A 24,092-nucleotide genomic window follows, 5' to 3' on the forward strand; every position below is an offset into this window, starting at 1 on the left:
AAAGATGAACATAGAGCCTGGCCCCTAATGTTCACTTGAGGCTTGACTATAAAAGAAAATTGACCGCTACATCCTATGTCCTTTGGGCTGAATAATTGCACTGCTGTAGAGGTACCGATATAACCCCCTGGGGGTGGACACTCTGTTCCAGAATAAATAGGACTTTATTCCAGTATAAATCACTCTATTTCCAAAGTAGAGTAAAGTCCTATTTATTCTGGAACAGTGTGTTCACACAGTAAGTTGCACCAGCATAGCTGCAGTGGAATAATTATTCTGCTAGAGCCATACCAGTCAATTTTCCCAAGTACACAATTAGATTCCATCTGCTAACAGACTCCTCAAACTTGCTGGTGGGAAAGAACAACATGAAGGTGCACAGACCACAGGACTCAATGAGAGCTGAGTTGCATCTAGCGGAGCTAGCTACAGTTGTCGGAGGAAACCTATGGAAGGTAATATTAGTTAGCTTTGGAACAGGCTAATTGCTCTGTTGTGGAGGAAAGTCTGCACAGGTAGACTTCTGTGGATTTAGGATCTCCCTGCAAATTTTTGGAATTCCCTAGGTCTTGTGCAGAAAACTGACTCTGAATTCTGATAACAAAATTGCCATTTAGATGGTCATTAACTTTGGAATCGTTTAAACTTAGTCTGTGCTGGATTTTGTTCTGCTTAAACTGGACTCAACCAGAACCTTGGATCCACAATCTTCCCCATCTTGGGAAAGTCCGTTTCTGATCCAATTATGAAGTGAACTTCTCTCAATATATTCACGTAGTAACCACCATTTCTACTAATTGCCTTGTGTTTAAAATACAGATAAAGGAGGACAAGTTGGTGAAGGGAACTCATGGTGAGGATATAGATATCTAAGCCACCAGTTCAAGTTCAGCTAAAGTTAACAGGGGCCAAAAATGTACTCTACTGGGAGAGCCATTTAGTGACTGATGTGAAAATCTTAATAGTCTCTTACTATACTAGTGTGTTCTTTGGCTAACTCAGTATTAGTCAGGGCTTATATCTGTCTTACCTGAGGAAAAGCCCTTCTACCCATGCAGCACTAACAGCTGACTCGAATCTAGTTCTTGGTAAAAGACTCAGCCCCATAATTTTGGGTCTCAGGAGCGTTCTTTTTAGCCAGGCCCTAGTGACACACTGAGGTGTGTGTATGTATATATAGCCTGTTAAGACCACCTCGTATTAGGTTCACAGTGTATGACGTTGACTTTTTCATAGTTTGTTGAGGGGGAAGGGAGCGTCCTGTTTAGAAATCATCATTTTACAGCTTGTGAAGGTTGAGAGGGGCACAAATGTGTTGGTGGTGGTGTCTTCTATGGCCTTGGAAACAGCTGTAATGAGAAAAAAAAAAAGGTTAAAATGCTTTTCTTCAATCAGTCACTGCAAGCACTAACAAACCAGCCTGTGTCCAACAGCCAGGCAGGAACATTCACTAGGGACCAGGACTTAATTTTTAAGCTTCTACGAGGTTGTTTACAAGCAGCAGTCAGAAAAACAAATGCCTAAAAAAAATAAAAAATGAATGCCTGGATGCTTGCAGGTGCCTCTTTTGTTTAATTTACGGACAAATATAACTCAGTGCAGTTTTCATCAAGGAGCTCTAGTGCTGACATTAAACCCCATGAGCTAAGTTGAGTGGCTTAATAACAACCCTGAGCTGGAATTAAACTGCTCTCAAACTTCCATAAATGAAGGTAGTAACATACTGGTAAAAAAAGTTAGTGAGAGGAAGATGACACACTCCCTGGCAGAGGTGGGGTATGTGTGTGCAAGGTAGCTGTACACAATCTCTAATGTCCTAATCCTACAGCTACTTAGAGGCGTGCTTAACTTGAACTATGTCCTTTAGGATGAAAGTTGCAATATAAATCAATTATAGATAAGACACCTGCCTCTCTATTACCAAACAACTTCATGCAACAGTGCCATGGCCCCTTATCTAGACCCCCTCAAAACGCTGTCTCATCTACGGTCCTTGGCAGATGGCATCTTAATAAAGTTGCAAAAGCCTGGATCAGCTTGCCCTAGGTGTCTATTTCTAATAATTATTTACAGTGCTTTACAGAGGAAGTTGCTATCATTCTCCGCATTTCATAGCTGCAGAAATGGGGGGATAAAGGGACTTGCTAAGTAGCAGACACAGGGATTCTTAAGTCCTAGGGCCCTGTTCGATCTACTAGGCCACTATACCCTCCCGTTAGGGCACGGATGTTACCGGGCTCATGGCTTCTTCCCCTGAGGGCAGTGATTGTGGTTTCAGGGTTTCATCCCTACTGCCCCCCACATGTGATTCCACAGCTGGGAAGCAGCAGGTGCTGAGCCAAGCCGCTGCAGTAAGGCCAGGGCTTAATTTGGGCCAGGGCTTGCTGAGTCCCGGCACCCCTGGGCTGGGCCGTTCCTGACCCCGGCACCCCTGGGCTGGGCCGTTCGTGGCCCCGGCACCCCTGGGCTGCCTTCCTCAGTTATGAAAGTAAAAAACTGCTTGAGCCCTGGGGCTGGTTGAGTGAGGGGAGCCCCTGGGCTGCTGGAGCTGAGGCTGCACCGGGGCAGGGGCAGAGCGGAGCCCCCGAGGGAAGGATTTCATAGCCCCCCCGAACAGCAGCCGCCTGTCGCCCCGCAGGACCCTGCCCCCCACTTTCTCCCGGCGGGCGAGGAGCAGGCGGCGGAGCTGCCGCCTGAGTCCCGCCCCCGCGGGCTGCCCGGGCCCGCCCCGCCCCGCGTGTTCCCGAGGATGTGACGCCGCCGGCCCCACCCCTGCTGCGGGCGGGGACCGGCTGCCGACCAGCCGCTCCAGCGCGTAGCCAGCCCGGGCGTCCGCGGGGGGCGCCGTGCCCTGCTGCCCGCCCCCTGCCCGGGGACCCGCCCCGAGCCCAGCCCCGCACCGCTTAAACGGGGCCAGTCCGCCGGCCTCTCCCGCCGCCGCAGTCATGTCCGCCCGCCCCGCGTTCACCAGCCCCTTCCCCAGCCCCCGCCGCCTGGCTGCCGCGGCCCCGGCCGGCAGGGCGAAGCTCACCCACCCCGGCAAGGCGATCCTGGCAGGTGAGTGCTGGGCGGGGGCTGCCCCGGCCAAGCGCTCGCTGCACCCGGGGGTGGGGGCCGCGCCTCGCCTGGGGCAGGAGCGGCCGCCTGGGTGATGGGACAACAACCTCCCCTGTTCCCCGTCCCGGAATTCCCCTCTGCTGCTGCCCTGGGGGGACAGTCGCCCGGCCCCGCGAGTTGTCTGGCTCGGCACCCCCAGGTCTCCTGGGCTGCTTGGAAGAGTCTGTGCACAGTGCGTGCCCTGAACTCTGTCCCCCTGCGTGTGTCTGACAGCGGCCCTCGCTCGGCTGTTCGCGAGGAGCTGGGCATCCCTCCCTCCCGGGCAGTGTCGGGTTTCCATGGCCGTGCTCCCCGCTCGCTATTTTGCGGGCTGTTCGCAGGGCTGGTGACTGAGGTTTGGCAGCGGTGTCACTGTCTGATGCAATTGCAAATTGCAGCCCTGCTTTGAGAAGTGCCCGGCCCCTTCCTGGCATGTCCAGCTCGGGCCTTTCAAATTTCCCGGGGACTCAGGGCAGTGCGAGTGGTGATCGCTTTTCTACCCGGGGGAGGTGAGGGGAGATCTGGGTACAGAGCTGAGGGGAGTGTCTGGGCCAAACATCACCCATAGCTGTGAGCACACCCTGGGATTGACTGTGGCACCTTGGCTGCTGTGGGACCTTCCTGTGCTGAATTGCAAGACTCTGTCCTGGTTCTAGATTATGGCTTGGATCTGGGCTGAGCCAGACTTTAGTTTGGGATTTCCTCACCAGGCAAGAGAGCTCCCTGTTTACCCCCTTTGGGGATCTGTCACACTATGGCCTATGTATCTTGAGGTTTAGCACTGCCCCTGGGGGGCAGAAAGGGTCACTGCAGAGCTCTTCACTCAACTCCTGGTGTCTGTGCAATCATGAGTCTGTGTATTTGATACACTGCAGGCCCTTTCAGTTTCCAAGTCATGGGTGCTGACTTTTGTTTTTGCTGGTGAATGCTTTTGAAGAGGGGTGGGTGTGTGTGTTTGGGGAGGGAGGGGGCACTCTGCCAGTTTTGGGGGAAGGCTATTTTCAACCTATTTATACACTTCTTTCATATTCTAGTTATTGAATGTGTCTGTCATTGGTATCTTTACTATTTTAATAATGATTAAATTGTTGTGAACTACATAATTACATTATCATGAATTACACTACATTAAAATCATTGCAGTCACCTACAAGCTGTCTTCACAAACATCCCTGTTGAAAGACATTATGCCGAACTGTAGCTTTCTGGATGAAACGGTCAGCAATCTTATTTACATCTAGTTCCCTGGTATTGTTTTGATGGACATTAAGGACAGTTTGGTTATTCAGTTGCGTCTGTCCCATTGGTGACAGGAGATCACTTTTAAATCTTCTGAAGCTTGAGAATGAGTTCAGGATGATACAGGCACCGTGAGAAGGATTCTTATAAATCTGCAGTACTCTGGAAACAGTACTGCAAATGACTCCAAGATCTCTTTCTGGATGGGAAACAGCTAATTTAGGCACCATCATTTTGTATATATAGTTGGGATTATATTTTGCCATGTGCATTACTTTGCATTTAACATTGAATTTCATCTGCCATTTTGTTGCCTACTCACCCAGTTTTGTGAGATCCCTTTGTAACATTAAGTCCAAAGCTGACTGCAAAATACTGAGTAATTTTGTATCCTCTGCAAACGTTGCCACCTCACTGTTCACCCCTTTTTGCAGATCATTTATGAATAGGTTGAACAGCACTGGTCCAGTACAAGCCCCTGGAGGACACCACTATTTACCTCTCTTCATTTTGAAAATGGACCATTTATTCCTACCATTTGTTTCCTATCTTTTAACTGGAGTGCCTGGCAATGCTTTCAGGATCATCTAACGATCCTTAATTTAATTTAATTTAATTTATTATCTTAATCAGCCTGCCTCTGTTTATAAACAAACTCCCTCATCACATTCCACACACTCAAGCTCTGGGTGCTGAATACCCACTATTTTTTTCCATGGGTGCTTGAGCCCCGGAGCACCCACGCAGTCAGTGCCTATGTTCCAAGTACAAAGTTTTCCCCACTGATTATCTAAATTCACAATCTGCCGATAATCGGGTGAGAGGGATGCAAGGACGTGTAAACACACTGAAATGTTCCGAAATGGGAACAGGAGTGGGGCTCTCCCCACTGAAGTAATGACCACAAAAATGTGACTTCAGAGCCTGAAAGTGCTGCCTAGATTCAACCCCCAAGCTGGTTCTTTCCATGCCCTCCTTGATCCATCTCTGACTTACACAGCGTTGCTGCCTTTAGAGGAAATGGGAGTGCTCATGTTTTTCATTCCTCCGTGCCTCTGGGGGTTCTCTTGGTGACAGAGAATACGGGAAAGGTGTTCTTGGTGGAAGCTATGCAGCTCCCTTTGAACGGGAATTATGCGTGATTATACCAGAGCTGAGTTTGGCACTCAGTGTCTTGGAGAGGTGGATGTTCAGTTTCAAGTGAGTAGCTGCACAGCCCCAGGCAAATGTATGATCAGTACATTACTCTGTGCCCCTCTTCCCCTCCCCCCCCCCCAAAAAAGGTGTGTAGGTGGGGTGGCATGTTAACAATCTCAGTCTCCTCCTCCCCAATGTAATCTACTGATGCCATGTTCCCTTCAAACCTGTGTGGTGATAATGAGCCGAAGAGAGAGATTCTGATTTCTCTTTCATTTTGAATTCCAGGATGCAACAGGTACATCCAGGAAGTGTGCTAGCTCTGTATGGCTGGATGTAACCAACAGCCAGACATTCCATCCACGGGGATGTTCCATTTAAACCCGTTGCATAGACACGTTGGTGGTCCAGCAGCAGCAGGGGTGTTGGGCAGGGATTCTTAGTTTACTTTGCACGTAACCGGGGCATTCTAAATGAATGCGTCAATCAGATGCCCACTCCCCATGGACCATTATAAGTCGACGATACTGACATATGTTTCCAAGTACTTTAGCTGTAAGGTCTTGACTATGAACTGTCACTTTGATATCACAATGTTAGTGATCTCTGTTCAGGTAAACATACCGGCTTTGGATAGGTTTGCTAGAATTATTTCATCTACAAGAACAAACTTAGCAGAGTGTATCAGTGATTAGAAATTAATTTATTTGCAGGGAAAAAGGGACCAAACCCTCTGATGAGGAGCGCAAGGAGCTTATCACATGGAGGGTGAAAAGGAGTGTCGGGGAACAGATTAACACTGTTGTTCTCCTCATAGCTCATTCCTACTCTGCTGCCTTATTGCTCCCTGGTGCGATGGAACAGCTTTTGGGTTCTCGCAACAGCTCCACAGCTGCCCCTCATCTCTTGTGGGATGAAATTACTTCCACAGATCAGCTTGGTTTTGGATCAAAGTCTCTCTAGTTTAACTCCACTGACCTCAGTGGAGCTACTCCAGGGATAAACTTGGCCCATTACATCTGTATCTGTTGAAAAGTGGGAGCCCAGCCAAGGGAAGGCTCGTAGAACTCACTTGCAGTGGCACATTAGCTCACGTTTCCTCTGCCCAACCACAGGGAAATTCCTAGAATGGAGATGGAAGTCTTTCCTCTTAAATGAAATAAATAGAGAGACAGAGAGCGAGAGAGAGAGAGAGAGCCATTTTGATGTGATCTGCATCCTTAGAGCTTTTGTGTTTCCCAGCTAATTCCCTTCCTCCATGATCACGTCCACCTCTTTGTTCTTCCAGCCGACTGTCCACCTTTCCTTGGGGTCTGACAGCGAAGCGCTGGCTTAGCTTAACAGAGACCTCAGAGGGAGCCTTACCTGTCTATTGCTCTTCCTGCATGGCTGCTGGAGCCATTGCCTGCTGCCAGTCAAGTTCTGTTTGCCATCTGTGACCTCTGGTTTTGCTGTCAGTTGAGATGCATTTGTTAACGTCACACTCTCTGATGCTTGCATGGGCCTGTCAAAAAGAAAAACCACTGGAGAAGTTGCAAGGTTGACTCGAAATCAATACTCGAGCTGCATGAAATGTATGCAGCTCCCGCAGTACAAAGGGAGCCTTCTTTGTGAGGTGTGACAAGGAGCTGGGGTCTCAAATTAACTGGATAGTCTGAAAGCTTGTGACTAAACTGTTCACCCCAGGTTATCTGCAGAAGGACTGGTGGTGATATCCACATTACACATTTTGTCTGGGACATAAACCCGTATGCATCAGGGCATACGCCAGCAACTGTTTGCCAGGGGATTGGAAGACATTTCTGTCTCACTGGCAGGCTGTTCCATAGCTGTCCATTGTTCGGTTTATTGAATCTTCCCTTGAAGCTTCTGGCACTGGTCCCTACTGCTGGAGTAGGTCTCTGGTCTGCTCTGCTCTGCCAGTTCTTATGTGCGTATCATAGTTTGGTTTGTCTTGTCTTTTAAAAATGGAGCTTAATCCAACCTTTGGGGGAGAGGGAAGCGGATCCCACCAGCTTGTTCTTGTGAAAAGTAACTGTGCCATACACGGTGGGCCGATTTATCTCCTGCCCCTGGATAGCCACACCCAGCTTGATTGGGAGTGGCTGTGTACACAGCTCATCGGCTGTGCCCAGACTGCAAAGCTCCAGGCATGGGTGAAACGGCTGTAGGGTTATGAGTCGGGCTGGGGAAGCCTGCGGGTCTTCCACAATCAGTCCAAAGATTATGAAAGGTTGCATGGCACATTGAATGTGCCCCTGCCAAAGGCCTTTGCCATTCCCTGGGTCCTTGGGAGCTCGCTGATCACTGGGGAATCAGTGGCTTTCCATTGTTTATCAAGGTGTAGTGGATCCTGGGTCCGCAGGAAAGCAGGAATTACATGGCATAGGTGTGCATAGAACTTTACAGGTGGGGGGGGGCGGTCCCTGTCTTGACTGGCTTCCAGCCTAGGTCGGGGTAGGTCTCTGTAACATAGCCCTAAGTTATATATTGCTTGGTCTGGAGGAGCTCCCAGTTTCCTGATCATGAAGCAAATGAGATGAAAGAAAGGCCCTGTTGAAATGCTGGCCCCTTCCTCACATGCAGTAAATTAAAATGATCTGTAATGTACAGGCAGCGCTGGCCAGCCTCGTCCTGGACATAATTGTGTTAAATAAGCTGATCCATCAGGATGGTACCTGGTACTAACTGCTCTGTTCCTGCCAGCGCAGCGTCATCCGTTCCTTTAGACAGGGAACACAAGGAGACCCATGTATGCCTATTAGATTAAAGGTGCTAGCTGATATTTACAGGGTTTGTCAACGGATCAGGTACCGATCAACTACTTCATTGCATTCCAGACCCTCAAACCCCTTTAAATTGGGGGTGTTAAAGATGGGAAGAAACCTACTTAGACCTTGTTATCATTCGGAAGGTATAGTTCAAACTGTACAACCCCCCTTTGACCAACATAGTTATACCAGCACACGAGCTGGATAGCCCAGGCCTCTCTGCCAATGCAGGGCAGGTCCCTATTCACTAGGGCTTTGTTCATGTCCAAAGGATTGGGGCTTCCAGTACTGCCTGAAGAAAGTGTAGCTCTCCCTATCCGCTCGCTCCTTATAGTCCTCGCACAATGAAGAATTACAACGTTGTGGAAGCAGAGAAAGAACTGACAGGAAGGGGATGCAATGCATGACAGTTCGTTAGCAAGAGTTAGGCTAACTGTAACCCTAATAACGCGAGATTTGTAGAAGCGAGGAATGTGTGAGGCGAGTGGGAAAGAACTGTGTAAGAAGTTGTTGCGACCTTGTGTAGATAATATGGAATGTAGACTAAGAGTCTACATTAGTGAGCAAAACAAGATATCAGAATGACCTATGTATAAACAAAATGCAGCTATTGCTCATTATTGTCTGTAACAAAAGGTATAAATGCTTGCTGTAATTGTTTACCTGTTGAGAGACCTGCTTAGCTCTCTCCCTCTATGCAATTGATATAGAGAGAGAAAATAAGGTATCTGATTTGCTGTACCCAAACAAAAAGTGAGAACTCTGTTATTCTCCGACAATTTGGGGGCTCGTCCGGGATGGCAACGCCCGCAGAGGCACCGGCAGCTGCTACGGATCATTCCCCTTTGAACCCCATGGCGCCACAATAGAGGTAGGAGACCTTTTGAAATCTCTATTGGGGTGTCAGAGGAGGACTGTCTGTGGGGCCGTCTGTCCCTGTTGGGCTCACGCCATCCGAACTTATTGACTGTGCAGCAAGGTCAGATGCTGAGCGGCTTAGGGGAATTGTTGCCGCCCCCTGTATGCATAGGCGAGGTGCATAGGTATGCACCGGTGTTGAGGGGTTGTTACCGCCTCAGGAGGGGTTGTTACCGCCTCGAGTGATGCATCGAGGTACTTGGGAATAGTACCTGGAGGTACTTGGGAATAGTACCTGGAATAAGGCCTTGGGGGGGGTGTGTGTGTGTGTGTGTGTGTGTGTGTGTGTGTGTACACCAGTGTGAATTGAGTGTTACCGGAAGACGCCCAGAGTACTCTGCGAAGTCTTTTGGCTCGTGACCAGAACTACTCTAACGCAAGCCCAGTAACTAGAGGATCTTTTAGGAGATCCGACCCACGGTGGGCTAACTCGGCCTGGCATCGTCCGGCAAGGAGGCTACCTGGGTCTAGGAGTGTGTGAACCCATCTTCCCTCCCCTTTTCCTCTCCGTGTGAGCCACTGACAGTCTGATCATCTCACTGGATGCAACAGAGTAAGCGGCGCCGTCTCTCTGAGACTAGCCGACGCTCTTTACTGAAGGGAGGTGTAGGAGGGTCATGGCCATCCTCGTTAGCCTCTCCTGTGTGAGTACCCTGTAGGGAGAGATCCTTAGTTTATGTGCCGCTAGAGCGGACAGGGCATCCTCCCTGTTTGTGTGATTGGAAAATGGGTGGGGGACAGTCTAAGGATTCCCTCTCACCCCCTAAGGGTACCCCAGCTTATTTCCACAACACCGATCTGCCAACAGACCAGTACTGATGAGAACAAGATCCTGGACTGGCTTCTCTGGCTGGGCATTCAGTGCCACTGTGCTGTATAACAGTAACTCCCCATAGCGTCTCCTCCTCACAGAGAGCTTCGCTCCCAAGGAGCGTAGTATCCAAGGGCCCTATCGCCACAGTATCTCAGTGCCTGCTGTGAATTGCAAAGAGATTCCCAACACGCTCTCAAGCAATATTTTTTTTTTTTATTTATTTTTATTTAAATGGTGTGATTTTTAGCCAGCTCCCACTTCTCTCTCACCCTTTGTCCCAATTCCTTCCCCCCCTGGCTGTGGATTGTGGGGGTGTTTGTGCCTAAAGCAGAGGGTTCACCCTTTAGAACTAACCTCTTCCTTCTGCTGGATTCACTCAGTAGCATCCCTCGGTTGTTTTTTTCACCCCCTGGAACCGCTTTTCACATGTCATTGGCTTGAGGCGTAACTGAAGAAATTGGGCTGGAAATGAAGGAGCATGGCTGCTGATGCACAGATGGCTGGGGTCCCGGGGGGGGGGGGGGAGAGTGTGTGTGTAAAATCCAGGCACCTGATATGACCATCAGCTAAAATGATACTCCTTTTTAAGGAAACAATCTACTCTTTCAGGCTCCATGTCCCATATCACTTGCCCGTTGCTTCTAGCTGACGCTGAAGCCAGCCCCAGTTGATCGGACATCTGGCCGCATGGGGTTCTTCTTTTGTGTGGAATAGTTCTGGCCTTCGTCTGGTTCTAGAGCCGACAGGTGCCTTTGTCAGCTTCACTCCCGGCAGTGGAGGCTCCTCGGGGAGGCTTTCCTGCCCTATACCGGATCCGATGCAATGTGATATTTTACTTGCTGTTCTCAAACCGCCTTTGAGGGCACCTTTGGGTTGGTTTTGCCTACCCACTTGCAGATGTTACCAGCTGCCTTTGATCTTTGGGTACTAACTGGCTCCCTTGCTGGCCATCTCAGCAGAGAGGGCAAAGACTGGATGTGCCAGGGAGCATGAGCCCTAGAAGTGATCATCCCAGGTCTGGAGGGAGGCGCGTTGCTGAGGATGTTCTCCTGGATGCTGCCTTAGGTTCCCATTTATCCTCTTTTGTGTTTGGGACTCTGTCTGGTACTTCTCACCAATGCTAAACTCCTCTGGGAGATTGAAATCTCCTCTCTAGTGATGTGTATGGACAGGCCCCCTCTGAACAACACTGGGGACACCTCTGCTGCGGGAGGAGGCAGGGGCTCCAGCTCAGGGCCTCTCATTGGTGAAGCATATTCCCTTTGCCTGGGATGAACAGTAATGCACAGGGAGTCGCGGGCTGATGAGCTCTCACACCGCTTTGTTGTCTTTTAGTATAAAAAGGTAATTAAGCGTCCTGCCCGTCACTAAGATTCCCAAATCATTCCCTTCAGAAAGCCCTGTCTCTGCTGAGCACGGCGGCACGTCCCACCTTAGAGCAGTAAAACATACGGCTAGCGGCGTTTCTAGAGTAGGTTTCCCAGCGCTCGGCTAGCGTGTGGGACTCCTCTCGGTGTGCTGGGGGATGGCGTGAGACCCTGTGGCGCTCAGTGGAGGTTGAGGTCGTTCTCTGCCTGTCTGTAGGGCACTGCGAACATCCTGCCCATGATCCGCACAACGTGTCTGTGAGGAAAGGGAGCCTTCTCCCCAGATTACAGGTGGGGAAACAGAGTCCCAGACATTCTAGCTGCCAGAGTCAAAGCCAGGCTTTGTACGACATGCGCCATCAGTCGTTTCTGGGCTCATTCGTGCTGTTCAACACTATACAACCATAACTGGCAACACCCTGCTTAAAATGGCCCGGCCCACCCCACGTGGGAGAGTCACTAGCACCAAATCACGGCTAAGGAGAGGCATGGGCTACTCCTCAGCTGTGCAGTTCTGGGGGTGGCTTTCAATTGCATTTCCTGAGAAGCTGTGTTGAGTTGTGGGGAAGGAGGTGGGTGAGGCGTTGAGGGACTGCGGAGGGCAGGGGAAGGAACAGTATTTTATGAGCAAATCTAATCAGGCCAGATTCTCCCCCACACTTGTGATTGACATCAGGCGGCTGTAAGGCCAGGGTCTCTGCTTGGCTGGGGATTCCCTTAGCGTGCGGGAGTCCCCAGCTGGTGTAGCAGCCTCCACTTTCAGACCCCTCTCCATTGTTTATGGATGTGGCCAGGAGGAAGGGGCTTGGCTACTGAGTTTTGATGATCCCTGGCTGATGGGCTGGGCCTTAAGGGCCATAACTAGGTAGTGTAGCTTAGAGCAGCCCTGAGGCTGCAACAAACTATGCTGTGGATTACGCTGGCAGAAAATTCCCAGGATGGGAAGCTGCAACTGGCTGCTTAGCTGCACCCAACCTAACTTCCTGGTGCTTCAGTTCCATATTGATTCAGGTGTGTCTGTGTGTTGTGAAGAAGGGGAGGTTGGGTGGGGTTTGGAACCAACCATTTAAATATCGGGGGTAGCCGTGTTAGTCTGTATCTACAAAAACAACAAGGAGTCTGGTGGCACCTTAAAGACTAACAGATTTATTTGGGCATAAGCTTTCGTAGGTAAAAACCTCATTTCTTCAGATGCATAGAGTGAAAGTTACAGATGCAGGCATTATATACTGACACATGGAGAGCAGGGAGTTACTTCGCAAGTGGAGAACCAGTGTTGACAGGGCCAATTCAATCAGGGTGGATGTAGTCCACTCCCAATAATAGATGAGGAGGTGTCAATTCCAGGAGAGGAAAAGCTGCTTCTGTAATGAGCCAGCCACTCCCAGTCCCTATTCAAGCCCAGATTAATGGTGTTAAATTTGCAAATGAATTTTAGTTCTGCTGTTTCTCTTTGAAGTCTGTTTCTGAGGCCTGGTCTACACTACGGGATTAATTCGGATTTAGCAGCGTTAATTCGAATTAACCCTTCACCCGTCCACACAACAGAGCCATTTAGTTCGAATTAAAGGGCGCTTTAAATCGATTTCTGTACTCCACCTCGACGAGCGGAGTAGCGCCAAAATCGATTTTGTTAATTCGAATTAGGGTTAGTGTGGCCGCCACCACCGAATTAATGTGGTTAAAATTAATGGGGTAGTGTGGCCGCACACCACCGAATTAATGTGGTTAAAAACCGAATTAATGTGCTTAGTGTGGCCGCGCACAATCGAATTTATACAACCTGTTTCCCAAATTCGAATTATCTAAATTCGGATTAATCCCGTAGTGTAGACATACCCTGAAGTTTTTTTTGTTCAATGATAGTGACTTTTAAATCTGTAATAGAATGACCAGGGAGATTGAAGTGTTCACTTACTGGCTTATGTATGTTACCATTCCTGATGTCCGATTTGTGTCCATTTATTCTTTTGCGGAGAGACTGTCCGGTTTGGCCAATGTACATGGCAGAGGGGCATTGCTGGCACATGATGGCATATATAACATTAGTAGATGTGCAGGTGAATGAGCCCTTGATGGTGTGGCTGATGTGGTTGGGTCCTCTGATGGTGTCGCCAGAGTAGATATGGGGACAGAGTAGGCAACGAGGTTTGCTACAGGGATTGGTTCCTGGGTTGGTGTTTCTGTGGTGTGGTGTGTAGTTGCTGGTGAGTATTTGCTTCAGGTTGGGGGGTTGTCTGTAAGCGAGGACTGGCCTGCCTCCCAAGGTCTGTGAGAGTGAGGGATCATTTTCCAGGATAGGTTGTAGATCGTGGATAATGCGCTGGAGAGGTTTTAGCTGGGGGCTGTATGTGATGGCCAGTGGTGTTCTGTTATTGTCCTTGTTGGGCCTGTCCTTTAAAGGTAGTTATTATTGTGTTGTAGTTTATACTCCCTATGGATGCTTGGATTTGTATTCCACAGGGCGCTTCTCTCTGTGTTTATGTAAGCATCTGGAACAAGCCATCACTCTTCCTTGAGTTAATCAGTACCTCTAGCTGACAGTTGAGTGATGTTACAAGCTTCTCTCTCTCTCTCTCTCTGTCTCTCTCTTTTCCCCCCCCCCCCCCCCCGCCTTCCCTCAGAAAGGCTTTGCATTGTGAATGTAAATGATATAATTCTCACCTCTGCCTGGAGACTAGTGACCCTGGATTTACAGTGCAGTGTAGCTTGGGCTCATCCTGTCAGCTGGAGTTCATTTTGGAGCCTCTTTTCTACCACTGTGCGCCAGCTATTAGCAAAGCCCAAAACCCAGCCGTTGGACTCCCTTGATCTTTAGCTTCCACAGTTGCTCTCTGTCCAGGACATAAAAGCAAGGAGCTTTGGAGAGAGTCTCTTGTTGGAAACAACTGGAAAATCAATTTAAAATGAGGGACGAATCAGAGCTGCTGGCTCTGCATGAGTGAATTAGCCAAGGCTCTAGGTAATGTTGTATTCTCTTTCTGCACTGACTTTCCGAGCTGTGCTTTGCAGGAAACACCAGCTAAAGCAGTCTTGCCTGGTAAATTGCATTGTGGTGATGAGTGAATGGATGCCTGGATAGTTAGTAGATCAGTTCATGGCCAAATGCCACTGTATAAATTCAAGGTATATCATTAGCTGTTTGCTTACAGATGCTGGGATTCGGTACCTTTCGTTGGCTGCTGGGTGAACAAAGAATATCTCCTGCAAAGTCTTACTCAACCCTTTCAGTGCTTTTATTAAATCCAGTTTCTGGGTCATTCTTACTAACAGTATTAACCTCTTCCTGTGCACTTAGTAAATTCATGGTGGTTCAGTCTGGCTCCCAGTGCGTGTGTGAGAGCATCACAAAACTGGCCACGTTAATACAATGCCTTTCCTGGTGGTCAGTCCAGGACAGAGTGGGCCATGGAGACTGAACTGCCCTCTGGCCTTTAAAGATGGTGCCCACCAGGTCAGTGTTGAGGCACATTGGCAGGGCGGTTGGGAGGAAGCTTGCCCTGCTGAGGCCCATGCTCTCCCAGCTCTGTAAAGAGCCGCACAGCTGTCCACCTGGCAGCTTGCACCAGCACTGCAGCTCACTCACTCGTGTAAAATAAATGGGGCCCTCGGCTCACGCTCTCTCCTGCTGCTCTGGCTTAAAGAACACACGGAGGGAACCACTCAGATCCTCCAGGCTTGAACCTAAACTACTTTCCATGCTGCTTAGAAATTTTCTTGACAGGTTAAAGTAAGGTAACCATTCGATTCCTTCATGCCCTGCCTCTCCACTCGTTGATCCGTGTTGATGTCATTGGAGCACTGGCAGCATCACAAACGCTTCCAAGGCGACGGAGTGATGTCGTAGTCACTGGAGTACAACTTTACCGTGGAAACCAGCAGAGAGGCACTGGGCTAGATGGGCTGTGAAGGAGAAATCTGCACTGAAGGCAGATGGAACGAAGAGACCGTAACTACTGGCCCAGGAAGTGTCCTTTGAACAAGTCATCCCTGTCTTACTAAGTCTGTCCTGGTTTGAGAGCCGGTTCTTAAGCCTGGAACACGACTGTCTAGAAAGCATCTTCGCTTGCTTTTGTTCTTGTAAAGCGCTCTTGAGCAGATGCCACTCAAACACAGAGATTCTGGAATCCCAGTGCAGCAGCCTGTGCTGTTCTTCCTCTTACTGAGGCTATGTCTACACTGTGCACCTTACAATGGCACGGCCGTGCCGCTGCAGCCGCGCCGTTGTAAGGTGCGCTGTGTGGCCACTCTTTATCGCTGGGCGAGAGCGCTCCTGGCAACATAATAAAACCACCTCCAACGAGGGGCAGTAGCTTTGTCACCCAGAGCGTGTGTTCCGCCGGCAAAGCACTGTCCACACCGACGCTTTTCGTCAAAACTTTGGCTTTCGGGTGTGGGGGGGGGATTTACACTCCAGAGCAACAAAAGTTTTAATGAGGAAAGTGCCAGTGTAGACGGAGCCTGAGGAGCTGCGGAGAATGAAAGTCCTCTCCTTTCTGTTGTTTTTATAAACAACAAAAGCTTCAGCAAATCAGGCCTTTGAGGGCTTTAGATTTTATGTGGCTGTTCAGTTTCGTGTTTATCCCTTTTCTTGCCAGTGAAGTCTATACAATGACGTACATTCTCAGCCGACTATTTTTTCGTTGAAGTTTGTACAGGAGGAAGTTGGGAAATGGCGGAGAGCTGAGGCAACAGAATGATTCCAGTGAAGTTAGGGACAAATTACTCCATCCCGTTCCGTAGTGTTATCGACAGCTCTGTTTACACAGGGCTATTTACCAGTCTGACAACATAGTGTGCAGAATAGTGAAGTCAAATATTTGCAGTTCTGTGTATTCCCCACCTACGGAGTATGAGGATGTTGCTGTCACAACTATATGGTTTTGTGTGTGTGGCTGTGTTTGTAGTGCTGTTTACCACCGGTGAAAGTGATGAAATGTAACACACAGCGCCATCCTTGCTTGCTATTAAATACAAAATGTTCCACCTAATCATGACACAGCAAACAGGATGGACACTTTGCTGAGGGAGGCTGTGGTACGGTAGTAAGTTATTCCCTCCCCCAAGCACTAGCTACATCTTATTCACTTGGCGATCTGTTTTTAAGGGAATGGATGCCATCGCTACATGGATACAATCCTTCCTGTCTTTAAGGCCCCCCCTCATTCATTTTCAGGGAATGGCCCAATGTTAGTTTCCTAGTTTGATCTCAAAGCTTTAAAAAAAAAAATTCCTCTTGTGTGAAAAGCCAGAGCGGGGGTGTGTGTGTGTGTGTGTGTCAAAATTAGACAGTTTACACTCTAAACCAGGGGTGGGCAAACTTTTTGGCCTGAGGGCCACATTGGGGTTGCAAAACTGTATGGAGGGCCGGGTAGGGAAGGCTGTGCCTCCCCAAACAGCCTGGCCCCCACTCCCTGACAATCCCCCTCAGAACCTCCAGTCCATCCAACCCCCCCCCTTCTCCTTGTCCCCTAACTGCCCCCTCCCGGGACCCCCCGCCCCTAACCGCCCCCCAGGACCACACCCCCTATCTAACCCCCCTGTTCCCAGGCCCCCTGGAACCCCAAGCCTATCCAACCCCCCCATTCCCTGTCCCCTAACCGCCCCCCAGGACCCCACCCCCTATCTAACCCCCCTGTTCCTAGTCCCCTGACGGCCCCCTGGGATCCCAAGCCTATCCAACCCCCCCCCATTCCCCGTCCCCTGACCGCCCCCTCCCGAACCTCTGCCCCATCCAACCACTCCCTGCCCCTTATCCAACCCCCCCGGCCTCCTTACCATGCCACTCAGAGCAGCATGTCTGGCAGCCGCGCCGCCTGGCCGGAGCTAGACACGCTGCCGCTCTGCTCGGCCCAGAGCGCTGCCCGCGCAGTGGCGTGGCCGCGGGGGAGAGGTGACAGCAGGGGAGGGGCCGGGGGCTAGCCTCCCTGGCTGGGAGCTCAAGGGCCGGGCAGGACGGTCCCGTGGGCCGGATGTGGCCCGTGGGCTGTAGTTTGCCCACCTCTGCTTTAAGCCTTACAGCCTGAAGTCTAGAGTTGCTACCTTGGTTTTTCAGCTGATCTCCGACCTGTCCTGCAAATCACCTTGCCTGAATGGACTTTCTGAGGGGAACTTGCTGATCCCCAAGGAGGAGAGAACGTGTGTGGAACGAGATGGCCCAGAGGATTGTGGTAACAGCAGAGAGTCGTCCTATCTGCACTTTCCCAAGGGGCATAGTTGTCTGTTCCACACAGAGCCCTGTGATTAGCTGATGTGATTGCAAACCACGTCTAGAACTCAAAACACTCATACTAGTGTCACACTGCTAGCGGTGTATTTCATTCATGAGTGCTCAACCTCTCCATAGCTAGACGTAAGGAAGAAGCATGACGCCAACTGTACGGATGGTTTGGTTTGTCTGTCGGCCCACAAGGCAATGTTGCGTTAAGTGCTAGGTTCAGTGTCTGCTGTGAGGGCCCCTGACTTGGGAATCCCATGAGTAGAAGATGTCACTGCATGTCACACACTTCTCCTGTGCGTAGGACCCCAGCTTGTCTTGCCCCAGCCTGGGTCAAACAAACGTTTTCTCTGTGGAGCATCATTAGGGAGGTTCTCATGGACTGGGACAGGCCTGGTGGAGGGGCTAGTGGTGGTGAAGTCTCAAGCAGGCAGTTTAACAAGTTGCTCATTCTTAATTTGCTTCATGTGCCCAGAGGTGACAGTGTTGGGCACATTAAAATCACTAATTAAAAACAAATGGGAAACCTACTGTGTGCATGCACTGTTGTGTGTGTTACGTGAGTCACAGCTGGATTAAAGCTCTAACCCTGGCAAAAATGCCACTGTCCTGCCAACGCGCTAGAAACGTCAGAGCTTTGTCTGAAGACTTGTCATAGAACGGTTGTCTCGATATTTCGGCCTATAGAGAAATTAAACCCACTTTTGGGTTTGTCAACAACAATTCTAAATTTTCCTGGGGAGAGGGAGGACCCTACTTTTCCCAGCAAGCTCTAGTTCCATGGTGGCCGTGGGGGCTTGTTCACTGACCCTTTCAGTCAAGGAGTTTGCATGCTAACTGGAGACGTGCTGCAAGTGATCCTTCTGCTGGTGCCCGCTCCCCTCCTACCCATGGCCTTGAACTGGGAGATGTCATTGCTTGGCCAACTGGGGGAGCGGGAATCCCTTCGATTGCCAGAGATAAAGGGCGACGACTGTCCCTGCTTCTGACGGATGCTTGCCAGAGTGGGTGAGCTGTGACCTTCACTGAAGGGCATGATCTTTCTCTCCTTTGGCTCCGGGGTGTCCAGCTAATGATTGAGAGCCTTGGTGCAGAGTCCAAGCTGCTCACCCTCCCTCCCTCTCGCTTGCTCTTTCAGCTCCCAAGTAATTAGAGAAGAGTTGACGACTGCTGCTGCTGCTGATTCTGCAGTGTTGCAAGAACTGGCTCTAGGGGTTAAAGTCCTGGTAAACAGGTTACAGAGCCCTCTGCAACCTCACTGGCCATTGGCAGCCCAAGGGAGGGGGAGGTCTGGAAATAAGCCGGTGCTTAGCCTACAGGCTGTCGTAGGCATTGGGGCGCTTCATGCACATAGAATTAATTGTCCTGCATGAATAAAGCGCCACGTGCTGAAGGGGTTGAGGCCATGGTGGGGAGGGCACTGTAAAGAGCGTTATAAATCGTTACCTTATTTTTAGCCTTCCCAATGAATACATCGGACTCTAAGGACCGGAGCGTGAGAGAAAATGGTGGTGTCTGTACCACAGCATGATTACTGCCTCCCAGATCACAATGCATGTCCCCTCTTCCCATCGCGCTCTGTCGCGCTGGTAGTCATTCGGGGGAACCGTTCCCTGGAACTCAAGAGCCACTTCTAAGGCTGCAGATCTGCTCTCCCCACCTGCTAGGATCCAGGATTCAGTGCTAAATCAGCCAGTGAAAACCAAACACCGCTAAGCAAACCTCCCTGACCAGACAGGCCTTGGGGAGGGAGCCTCAGCCGGTTCAGACAGAGCAAAGGGGCTGTGCTAACAGACCCCAGAAATAAATCCAGTGGGTAAGAAGCAAAAGGCCTCCCTGGCATCATCCCCCATATATTGCCCATGCGGGTGTATGCCTATAAAAGGCTTCCATGTGTACCTGGTACATACAACCATCCATAATAAGAGTGTCAGATAAGCAGTAAGTTTATATGTGAGACTCTCATTTCACCAAGCCATTCCAGAGATGACTGAAACCACAAGGGAGGAGTTTGCATCCCTGGAACAACCACACGGCTGAATTGTCTCCTCCTTCTGTATTCTAAAAGTGAGCATAATGATTGCTTACTGCTTTGCACTTCCATAGCAGCGTGGGGTTGATTGTGAAGCAGCAATCTGGCTCTGATGGCCCACTAAGAGCAACGTGGCACTTGGACACCTGTTGCTCTGTAGGAGTTTCAGATCCCGTGTGCTGTAGCTAGAGGAGAATAAAACCATCTGCAACTAACGTTGGGTATCAGAATGGCTTATCCCAGTGGGTGACTGTTAATGGAATATGGAGCCTTTTGCATCTTGCTCGACAGTTTGAATCCAGCCAAGGGCAGTAGTGACTCATTCATTACCACATGGTGGCTGTATAGTGGACTCTGTGAAATAAGCTGGTGGCCTTGGTCCAGTTCCTAGTGGATGGGTGTTTTTAGCAGACCTCCACCTGTCATGTCCTGAGTTAGCCCTGATCATCTCTTTGGCACGCCACGTGCTAGCCGGCACTGGGTGTGTTGTCTGTGCTGCATAGATAAGGGGGAGGTTTGAGGATGGCTCTCTGAGGGAAGCTTGCATTGCAGCGACCCATGCGGTATCTGTTCTGGATGGTAGGTAGCAACCCAGACTGCAGGGCTGTCAATCCAGTACTTGGCCACAGCAAGAAGAGTCACCTCTCTGCTTACCCCTGTAGTATACACAGGGTAGGGCACGGCATTCAGAGCTGCTGGGCATGGGTATGCATAACCCGCTTCAGCTCCCCCATTCTCTATGCTCCCTATTTCCACCTGCAGTAAAGAAGGTCTGACACTTCCCCTCCACCCACCACCTTCCTGTGCATTCTCCAGATGTGGGTGTGGACGCCTCTTTCTCTGTAGTGTGGCTCACTTGTGCACCTGGGAAAATCCTCAGGCCAGTGCCCAGCCTGAGTACTTAGGCTGCTGCCGCCGCCTCCTCCCTGTGTGGGGAGTGGCTACAGAACTGCACCAAGGCACTTAGGATTTGCCATATTTGATCACACCCCTGGCCCAATGGGGCTGACGTCCTTTCTCCCGCAGGCAGCCGTCGGTAGCAGATGTTCCAGAGGAAGGTGTTTTAGAATCCCAGTAAAGGACAATTCTGGAGTAACCTGCTCGTAGTAGTAATTTCTTCCTAACCTGTCCACCCCTCTCCTCCCACCCCCCTGTGAGTTAGCGGGTGGATTTTTACAGGGAGCACATGGGTTTATATGCCTTGTTCTTTATCCTGTCCAACGTAATTGTGGATGATCTCGCTAGCCATAGAAATGGCGAGTGCTTCTGGGAATCCTGTTAAACTCTCAAACTCCCTCTGGTGGTCATGGATGAAGGAGCCCTGTGTACCCCAAATAAGGCTCCACCCTTTGGGTGTTAGGCCTGGAAGCCCTAACCTCACGGTGCCCCACTCCCAACCACCTCCTGGTGTCCAGCCCAACCCATGTGCAGCAGTTCCTCTCATCGGGGGGGGGGACCTTTGTGGCCATGGAGGTGAGGAGTGGCTTTGCGTGAGTGAGAGAGAGCGAGCGAAGTTCCCTGTTATTAACCTCTATGCTTCATCTTAAAGGGGCAGGGATGCCTAAATAGTGGTTCACCGGCTTTGTGCGGGCTGGCACAGGGGCATACATGTACAGCGCGCTAGACTGCCGCAGCCTGCTCCTGTCAGCCAGACTTGCCTGCTGCCACTGCAGGGCAGTGGCCCGTGTCCAGGCTCGGTGGAGTGATTCGCAGCGTGGTTTGTCAGAATAACCATCCCAGCCCACAGGGGCAGGGCAGACATGCTTGGCAGCCCTCCTGGATCCCAGTCGATGCTGGCACAGTTTGGCGGGTAGGGCTCAAACGGGGCCCTAGGAAGCTCTGAGCATGGGCGGCAGCAGTACAGTATCCGTAGGGGCTCTGCCTCTGTGGGTTTGGCTGCTTTGACCTCGGTGCTGGTTTCCCTCTGGGGCTCGGTTTGTTTTTCAGATCAGCTCCTGGAAGTGCCAAGTCAGCAGCTGCTGCTCAGCAGGACGGAGCTGGAGGAGGAGCTGGGAGCCAGCAGCCCGGCCTTGATATTTCAGCTCATCCCCTGGTGGTTCTCCTCAGGCCTCTGTAAACAGTGGAGGGGGGTTGGGTAATGAAGTGAGGGGCCAGTGTTGGGTGGGATGATGCCAGCAGAGAGGGATGCAGGGCTCCAAGGGCCCCCTGGCCCAGCCGCTGAGCTCTGACCCTGAGGGGGGTGGGTGGTAGTCCAGGGACGCTGGGTGGTAGCCTGGTCCCAGTACACACAGCTGTGCCCTTCACCTGTCAGGCCTCCCGAGCTCAACTGGGGCTGGCGGCCTTGGGAGTGGTTGTCATTTGGGGCTGAATTGATGGGGACGGATGAAGTTCTGCAACCTGCTGCCTGAGGGGAGAAGCAGCTTTTCACCCACTGAGCGCTCTCGTCCCCCCCCCCCCCCCCCCCCCCCCCCCCCCGGCCCCTACAGAGCAGGCCTGCAATTAGCTGAGCTGTTCGCTTCCTGCTGTTTCACGTGGCCCTCTGGATTCCATCCATCGCGTCTAGTCTCAAATCCCTGTTACATGGAGGTTTGCCTGCTGCCTGTAATACTTTCCTGTATTCTGCTTTATCGTGCTTTTGTCTGTTGGCTGCAGCGGGCTGAAATATAGTGAAACGTGGGTGCAAGAACATTAGGGTGACCAGATGTCCCGATTTTATAGGGACAGTCTTGATTTTTGGGTCTTTTTCTTATATAGACTCCTATTGCCCCCCCACCCCCTGTCCTGATTTTTCACATTTGCTGTCTGGTCACCCTAAAGAACATGCACTGTGGCTAGGTGTATCGGTGTTCTCTTTAAGGGGGGTCACAGAAGGCTGAAAGGAACCAGATCAGTAATTGCCCCATTTGCTTCTTCTCTTGCTGCTTTCATTGAAAGAAAGCAGAGTGTCCTATCTGTCCAGATGCTAACACCAGCCCTTAGTTTGCCCGGTGCTGGGAGCAGAAAGAGCCACGGGCTGGGGTGAGCCCACCTGGCTGTCGAGAGTCCCATCCTAATAGCATGGGATTGATACTGAGAAACATTGAGTGCATCCCCCAAATCCTAGAGAAGCTCTCAGCTCAGTAAGGGGGTTCTGCTACCTGCTGGAGACTTGCCGGGCACGGGGCTAAGTTCTGCTCCGTTACACCAGTGTAAATCCAGAGTAACTGCATTGACTCCAGGTTGTGTCACTCCGGATTTACACTGGTGTAACTGAAACCAGAATCTAGCCCACATGCTTTGTTCTCTTCAGAGTTAAGACCTCAATCTTTACTCCATAGTAGAGTTTGATGTAAGAAGTTCTGTAGCAAGTGTCATTCCCTTCCTGATGGTGCCAGAGGCTGGCTGGAAATGCTGAAAATCCAGCAAGGAACTGGCAAAACGCACCTCTCCTGCAAGCCTCAAAAAGCCTGCTCCTCTTGCCAGCTCGGTCAGGCCGCAGTGCTCTCATCCTCTGGCTTGGCATTTTAATGTCGCTCCGGCAGCTCAGAAGGAATCGCGACAGCCGAGTGTCTGGGAACTGATGACTCACAGCTCTTAAAATGTACAAGACGAAATCATTGGCTCACGGGGAAGGGTTGGAGAGTGACTTTGGCTGTGCAGAGCTGCATTGTTGCCAGTGTAGGGTGAGATGTGAAGCACAGTCAGTCTGTGCATGGAGCAGTGAAACTCCATTAGCTACTCTCCTTGTTGGCCACTAAGGCTAGGTCTACACTACGGGGGGGGGGAGTCGACCTAAGATACACAACTTCAGCTACGTGAATAGCGTAGCTGAAGTTGCGTATTTTAGGTCGACTTACCTGGCTGTGAGGACGGCAGCGAGTCGACCGCTGCCGCGCCGCCGTCGACTCTGCTTCCGCCTCTTGCTGCGGTGGATTTCCGGAGTCGACTGCAGAGCCATCGGGGATCGATTTTATCGCGTCTTCACTAGACGCGATAAGTCGATCCCCAATAGATCGATTGCTATCCGGCGGGTAGTGAAGACGTGCCCTAAGCTAATCAGCGTCTGTAGGACGGACTCTGCTGTTCTCTTCCTTGCAGTGGGAGCTACTTACCAGGGACCAGTTAGAGCTGGCCCTGACCCAATCTATTGAAAGCCCAGGCTGGACTTGACTAACGCCATTGAAAGCCAAGGCTCTTTGCACGACAGTGCAAACCGCTGTGTTGGGTGCGGTGACCGTGCTGCTGGGTCTTGTGACCCAAGTGTTTGCATCCTCAGACGGTGGACATCTGGGAGTGGGAATCAGTGCCTTCCCCGAGAGGCAGCAGAGCCTAGTGGACGAGGCGTGGCACTGGGCAGCCGGAGAGTTGGGGATCAATTCCTGGCTCTTCCACTAACTCGCTAGGTGACCGTGGATAAGAGACATCACTTTGGTGCCCCATGTGTAAATGGGAATCCTGATGTGCTTGGAGTACATTGGGTGAAAGGCACTGGGTAACTACGAGTATGTGTTCCCGTGACTGTAAAGCCATAGTGGATGAAGCAATCCTACAAGCCAAGTGG

The 24,092-nt window shown here is 50.8% G+C and overlaps 1 protein-coding gene across 1 annotated transcript in view; it reads left to right on the top strand.

Moving 5' to 3' along the window:
* The first annotated feature begins 2,814 nt into the window (after positions 1-2,814).
* The window catches only part of SLC25A1 (solute carrier family 25 member 1), a 44,117-nt gene continuing 22,839 nt past the window's right edge, over positions 2,815-24,092 (top strand). The window contains exon 1 of the mRNA XM_026656887.2: positions 2,815-3,057. Coding sequence (XP_026512672.1) covers positions 2,946-3,057 — 112 coding nt within the window. The 5' untranslated portion in view covers positions 2,815-2,945. The remainder of the gene's footprint in view (positions 3,058-24,092) is intronic.

The sequence above is a fragment of the Terrapene carolina genome, unplaced genomic scaffold (genome assembly GCF_002925995.2).
Source record: "Terrapene carolina triunguis isolate 2854851 unplaced genomic scaffold, T_m_triunguis-2.0 Scaffold234, whole genome shotgun sequence".
NCBI classification, from domain to species: Eukaryota; Metazoa; Chordata; order Testudines; family Emydidae; genus Terrapene; species Terrapene triunguis.